The sequence below is a fragment of the Panulirus ornatus genome, chromosome 66 (assembly GCF_036320965.1).
Source record: "Panulirus ornatus isolate Po-2019 chromosome 66, ASM3632096v1, whole genome shotgun sequence".
NCBI classification, from domain to species: Eukaryota; Metazoa; Arthropoda; class Malacostraca; order Decapoda; family Palinuridae; genus Panulirus; species Panulirus ornatus.
In genome coordinates this window covers 12,105,778-12,113,277 of record NC_092289.1, presented here as the reverse complement: position 1 = coordinate 12,113,277, position 7,500 = coordinate 12,105,778, and the positions used below count along the sequence as shown (strand labels likewise).

Genomic DNA, 7,500 nt, shown 5'->3' with positions numbered 1-7,500 from the left:
CCGCACACCACACCACACACACACCACACATAATCACCACAAACTGCACGGAAGGCGTCACCATACACCATATGTAACACTACTCACTACCAAGATGATGATACCATAAATCACAAGGGACACCGTACGCAACACAGTGCATGACACCATCCAGGACACTGTGTACATATACAAAACATATCAAAACGGCAAACACCTCACACTGCATCATACGCTACACCGAAGACATGACACCATCCACACTACACATTAACACCCCACAAACACACACGCACATACACACACACACACACACACACACACATACACATACACATGCATCAGCCTACTCCTCTGATGTAGATGGGACTTACATTTGAGTTGCTGACCTGTTTCTGGCTCATTCTTGCGACCAAGGGTTCGACACGGGGTGCGACGGAGATGAGGTGTGGGTGCGACAAGACTGGAAGAGAGAGCTGCTGGTGGTACGCGTGTGGCTTGCTGCTCCCGCAGCATCTGCTGTCTGCCGGGCCCACCTCCCACCACCTCCAAGCTGTCCTGCCAAGGCGGATGTGCACCTCGCTGACTTCATATGGGAACAATTTACGGGATTTACTGCGTGCCTGAAGGCTGGATTTCCTTGTTCCGTGATAAAGCAAACTGCCTCCCTGATAGTGGGGTAACAGTGTGTGTTGAGCCTGGGTGTTCAGCCGGTCTGTGGAGACCAGGCCACTACCCACCACTACCTTTCCTGCCGCCGTCAACACTCTGCACCGTCGTCGTCATCACCCGCCTGGCCGCCTCCTGCCTCCTATCTGGCCAATGACACACTCCCACAAGCACGTTCAGGCCAAAGTGTGTTTGGCCAGGCCAGTTCTTTGTCTCTCGTCTACCAACATGTTCATTCTGGGAGGCGGGCGAATGAATAGTCGTGCATGAAAATCACACGTTGGATTAATTTCTCTCCGAGTGTTTCAGGTATAAAAGAAAGGGAGACGCACACACACACACACACACACACACACACACACACACACACACACACACACATCCAACCATCTTTTCTCTCCCTCACCCACTCCTCCATAAGAGCTGGGTTGTCCAGAAATCATAGGCGGCATAGGTCACTCACAAACACCTGCCCCAGACTAGGCCACACCCAGGTCACCTGATCCACCCTCATGACTTGCTCGAGGAGGAACAAGACAATACAAGTATAGTCAAGCAATGATCCTCCTCCCTTGTGAAGATAATCTCACATCCTCAATCCACCCACCCGACCACCGCTTGCTGCTTGCGGCAAGCACTATGTGGATGCGTTCTAAGCCCAGACACTTAATCAATGACGACTGAAAACAAACACAGAGAGTCTCTATATAGTCTGCACTGGGGAGTGCTTGAGATGTAGTTCATTTGTCTCCTTTTAATGTCTCCACCATCCTTTAACGGAGCGTGTGGGTTGTTACAAGTTTAGGGAGAGGGAGGGAGATGGGAACATCCTCTCGCCCAGTCCCTGCTCCAGTAGGGAGAGTAAAGGGTGGCTGGCTCTGGAGTGGTCACCGCCGTCCCTAATCTACAAGTGCAGGGTTTATGAGCCTGGCTGGACCTCAGACGTAGCATTAAAGTTGAAGGCATGTGAAGGGCCACTCGGTAGACATTACGTGAGACCGACCAACCCGGATGTAAGACCCCCCAAAGCCTCAGTGACTAAAAAAGAAAAAAGAAAAAAAAAAAAAAAAAAAAAATATATATATATATATATATATATATATATATATATATATATATATATATATATATATATATATATGTGTGTGTGTGTGTGTGTGTGTGTGTGTGTGTGTGTGTGTGTGTGTGTGTGTGTGTGTGTGTATGTATAAAGCTGGAGATATCTTGTCCAAGGAGAGTGGCTTATGGCCAATTCTTTTCCACTGGCCCTCCCCACACCTCCCCCCTGCCTGAAAATGTTGCATGAATGTGCACAGAAAAGAGAGAAGATGATAAACCCCCACACAAATGCAAGATAGCAGGAGGACGTGCAATGGTCTATATTTGTTCATGTAAATCTTTGGCCTGGGTCATGCATAAGCCTGGAGGTGAAGGTGGGCGCTCGGCCCAACCTCTCAAGATATTTCATCAGAAAATGTGTCTTCAAGTTGTTTGTGTGTTCACACCAGATACCTAACTCCTGGCTGCCGGAGACACCGTAGCGCCATTCTGTGACGGTGTGACGCCCGTCACCCACGGAAATGTACGATAATCCTTGAAGAAAAAGGAACTCAAGAGAATCTTATTGATATACGAGAGTCGGAAGTTATTATAGATATGATCAGAGGGAATACCACAGAGCTGGGGTCATCAATGTCTTCGGATTACCTTGGCTGAGGAAACCTCTTTCATCACCAAACCTCCCCAACCCAACCCCCTCAACCACTCACAGCAACCCCCGTGCACACACACACACACACACACACACGCCCACCATCATCCACCCACACAAACCACCACCCCCCCCTTCTCACCTCTCTCTCTCTCTCTCTCTCTAGTCCACGTGAACCCTCCAGGGGGGGGGGGGATGTGGGTTGCCCTTGTATTCCTCTCCCTCATCACTGTGTTTTTCTTCCTATCTTTTTGAGACGTCAAATATGGCGGCGCTGAGGTGGATGCAGCCAGCCAGGGTAGGCGAGGTCCCCTGACGCTCGCCTTGTCAAAAGAAAGAAAAAAAAAATCCAAATAATTCGCGCAAATCATTGAACAAATTTTGCCATCATCACAAAAAGAGAAATCTCTATTCACTAGAACGATGAGGGAATAATTCAAAAACAATAATAACAGAAAACGGGAGAGAGGTAGAAATAAAAGACAGAAAACCGACTTTGCGGTGTTTAGTGAGGAGTCAACATTATGGTGGGACCTGCTCCCTCCAAAATGATCATAATCACCCACCATTCTCTCTCTCTCTCTCTCTCTCTCTCTCTCTCTCTCTCTCTCTCTCTCTCTCTCTCTCTCTCTCTCTCTCTCTCTCTCTCTCTCTCTCTCTCTCTCTCTTATACCGATCTTATCTCCTCAATATATATATATATATATATATATATATATATATATATATATATATATATATATATATATATATATATACAAAATGCGTTTCTTGGATTTTGGGTCTGTCTTCTCTCACAAGTGGACTAGCTACATATGTGTGTGTGTGTGTGTGTGTGTGTGTGTGTGTGTGTGTGTGTGTATGTGTGTGTGTGTGTGTGTGAAACCCCCCTCCCCCCCTTTGCCCTTGAACAGACCCCCTACCCCTCAAACATCCGCCACCCCTCAGTCATGGGAACCCCTGCTTTCGTAAAACTTCGAGAAATCATTGATAAGCCAGAGTGTGTGTATATGACCTTTTCTCCTTGTGGGGGGGGGGGGGGGGGAAAGGGGGAGGTTGAACCCCCTTCCCCTAAACCATCGCTCACGGCGTTTGTCTTTCGTTTAAAACTTTCTGATGAAATTATCACTGGGGGGCTATTTTCGTCTCTTGCCTCAGAGTAAACTTAGATGTACCAAATGTTTTTTGTTAGTCATCATATGTATATATATATATATATATATATATATATATATATATATATATATATATATATATATATATATATATATATATATATATATATATATATATATATATATATATATACATATATATATATATATATATATATCCCTGGGGATAGGGGAGAAAGAATACTTCCCACGTATTCCCTGCGTGTCGTAGAAGGCGACTAAAAGGGAAGGGAGTGGGGGGCTGGAAATCCTCCCCTCTCGTCTTTTTATTTTTTTTTTCCAAAAGAAGGGATAGAGAAGGGGGCCAGGTGAGGATATTCCCTCAAAGGCCCAGTCCGCTGTTCTTAACGCTACCTCGCTAATGCGGGAAATGGCGAAGAGTTTGAAAGAAAGAAAAAAAGATATATATATATATATATATATATATATATATATATATAAATATATATATATATATATATATATATATATATATATATATATATATATATATATATATATATATATATATATATATATATATATATATATATATCTTTTTTTTTTTTCATCTTTTTCGCCATTTCTCGCGTTAGCGAGATAGCTCCAAGAACAGAGAACTGGAGCTTAGAGGAAATATCCTCACTTGGCCCCTTTCTCTGTTGCTTCTTTTGGAAAATTAGATAATGAGAGGGGAGGATTTCCAGCCCCCAGCTCCCTTCCCTTTTAGTCGCCTTCTACGACACGCAGGGAATCCATGGGAAGTTTTCTTTTTCCCCTATTCCCAGGGGTAATATAGGGATTAGAAAGGGTAGTGAGTGGTGGGATGAAGAAGTAGAATTGTTAGTTAAAGAGAAGAGAGAGACGCTTGGACGATTTTTGCAGGGAAGTAATACAAATGACTGAGATATTTATAAAAGAAAAGGCAGGAGATCAAGAGAAAGTGCAAGAGGTGAAAAAGAGGGCAAATGAGAGTTGGGATGAGAGATCATCATTAAATTTTAGGGAAAATAAAGAGACGCTTTGGAAGGAGGTAAATAACGTGCGGAAGCAAGAGAACAAATGAGAACATCGGTGAAGCGGGCAAATGGGGACGCAATAACAAGTAGTGATGAAGTGAGGAGATGGAGTGAGTACTTTGAAGGTTTGTTGAATGTGTTTGATGATAGAGTGGCAGATATAGGGTGCTTTGGTCAGGGAGGTGTGCAAAGTTAGAGGGTCAGAGAGAATGGCTAACTAAACAGATAAGAGGCAAGGCGGAGAGTTCGGATGGTATTGCAGTGGAATTTATTAAAAAAGAGGGTGACTGTGTTGTTGACTGGTTGGCAAGGATATTCAGTGTAGGTATGGATCATGGTGAAGTGCCTGAGGACTGGCGGAATGTATGCATAGTGCCGTTGTACAAAGGCAAAAGGGATAAAGGTGAGAGTTCAAATTACAGCGGGAAAAGTTTGTTGAGTATTCCTGTGAAATTATGTGGGAGGGAATTGATTGAGGGGGTAAAGGCATGTACGGAGTATCAGATTGGGGAAGAGCAGTGTGGTTTCAGAAGTGGTAGAGGATGTGTAGATCAGGTGTTTGCTTTGAAGAATGTATGTGAGAAATACTTAGAAAAACAAAGGATCTGTATGTGGCATTTATGGATCTGGAGAAGGCATGCGATAGGGTTGATAGAGATGCTTTGTGGAAGGTTTTAAGAGTATATGGTGTGGGAGGTAAGTTGCTAGAAGCAGTGAAAAGTTTTAACCAAGGATGTAAGACGTGTACGAGTAGAAAGAGAGGAAAGTGATTGGTTCCCAGTGAATGTCGGTTTGCGGCAGCGGTTTGTGATGTCTCCATGGTTGTTTAATTTGTTTATGGATGGGGTGGTGAGAGACATGAATGCAAGAGTTTTGGAGAGAGAGGCAAGTATGCAGTCTTTCGTCGATGATAGGGCTTGGGAAGTGAGTCACCCCTGGTGGCTGATTCGAGTGAGAAACTGCAGAAGTTGGTGACTGGTATTGGTAAAGTGTGTGAAAGAAGAAACCTGAGAGTGAAAGTAAATAAGAGCAAGGGTATTAGGTTCAGTAGAGTTGAGGGACAAGTTACTTGGGAAGTAAGTTTGAATGGAGAAAAACTGAAGGAAGTGAAGTGTTGTAGATATCTGGGAGTGGATTTAAGAGTGAATGGAACCATGGAAGCGGAAGGGAGTCACAGGATAGGGGAAGGGGTGAACGTTCTGGGAGCGTTGAAGAATGTGGAAGGAGAGAACGTTACCTGAGAGAGCAAAAATGGGTATGTTTGAAGGAATAGTGGTTCCAACAATGTTATATGGTTGCGAGGCATGGGCTATAAATAGGGTTGTGCGGAGGAGGGTAGATGTGTTGGAAATGAAATTTTTGAAGACAGTATGTGGTATGAGGTGGTTTGATCGAGTGAGTAATGAAAGAGTGAGAGAGATGAGTGGTAATAAAAAGAGTGTGATTTAGAGAGCAGAAGAGGGTGTTTTGAAATGGTTTGGTCACATGGAGAGAATGAGTGAGGAAAGATTGACAAAGAGGATATATGTGTCAGAGGTAAAGGATTGTGATTGTGAAGTGAAGTGATTGTTTTGGACAATCACATGTTAACCAAATGGCGTCCTAGCTTCGTCTCTTCGATGTATATCAACTGACTGTTATATTTCTTTCTTGTGTCTCCCCTGATGATGTGATTATTACACGAAAGTGCACTTGGGAACTCTTCGTGTTTCATTTTCCTCGTGGACTCATAGGAATATATATATATATATATATATATATATATATATATATATATATATATATATATATATATATATATATATATATATATATATATATATATATATATATATATATATATATATATATATATATATATATATATATATATATATATATATATATATTATCCCTGGGGATAGGGGAGAAAGAATACTTCCCACGTATTCCCTGCGTGTCGTAGAAGGCGACTAAAAGGGGAGGGAGCGGGTGGCTGGAAATCCTCCCCTCTCGTTTTTTACAATTTTCCAAAAGAAGGAACAGAGAAGGGGGCCAGGTGAGGATATTCCCTCGAAGGCCCAGTCCTCTGTTCTTAACGTTACCACGTTATCGCGGGAAATGGCGAATAGTACGAAAGAAAGAAAAAGATATATATATATATATATATATATATATATATATATATATATATATATATATATATATATATATTGTTTCCTGCGTCAGCTAGGTAGCGCCATGAAACAGACAAAGGATAGCCCATCCACTCATATACGCCAATACACGCACATACACATACATATACATATAGATCCCTTCAGTTGGAATAGAAATCAGTTTACAGAGTTGAACCCAAACCTCCCCTTGACACCAAGAACCTTTTACTCTATTTCCGATGCTGCTAAAATCTTTTAATATAAATGATTCCTTCAGCAACAACAATACTATAAAGAATATCTTAATCAGGAACTCACCAAAAAGTTCTGCAAGATGCATATATAGAGTGCCATATAAGAATTGTGATTAGTTTTATGTTGGGCAGACTGGGGATAGGGGTGAAAGAATACTTCCCACGTATTCCCTGCGTGTCGTAGAAGGCGACTAAAAGGGGAGGGAGCGGGTGGCTGGAAATCCTTCCCTCTCTTTTTTTTTTTTTAATTTTCCAAAAGAAGGAACAGAGAAGGGGGCCAGGTGAGGATATTCAAAGGCCCAGTCCTCTGTTCTTCACGCTGCCTCGCTTACGCGGGAAATGGCGAATAGTATGAAAGAAAGAAAAGATATATATATATATATATATATATATATATATATATATATATATATATATATATATATATATATATATATATATATATATATATATATATTTATATATATATATATATATATATATATATATATATATATATATATATATATATATATATATATATATATATATATATATATATATATATATATATATATATATATATATATATATATA

The 7,500-nt window shown here is 41.4% G+C and overlaps 1 protein-coding gene across 3 annotated transcripts in view; it reads right to left on the bottom strand.

Moving 5' to 3' along the window:
- LOC139746937 (uncharacterized) overlaps positions 1-7,500 on the bottom strand; it is a 119,466-nt gene that overhangs the window by 40,866 nt on the left and 71,100 nt on the right. Inside the window, exon 1 of one of the 3 annotated variants that reach the window (XM_071658622.1) lies at positions 354-790. The exons of 1 other annotated variant lie outside the window; for it this stretch is intronic. In XM_071658622.1, coding sequence (XP_071514723.1) covers positions 354-383 — 30 coding nt within the window. In that variant the 5' untranslated portion in view covers positions 384-790. Of the gene's footprint in view, positions 1-353; positions 791-7,500 lie in introns of those variants that run through there. One more of the 3 variants, XM_071658624.1, reaches the window with a different exon arrangement.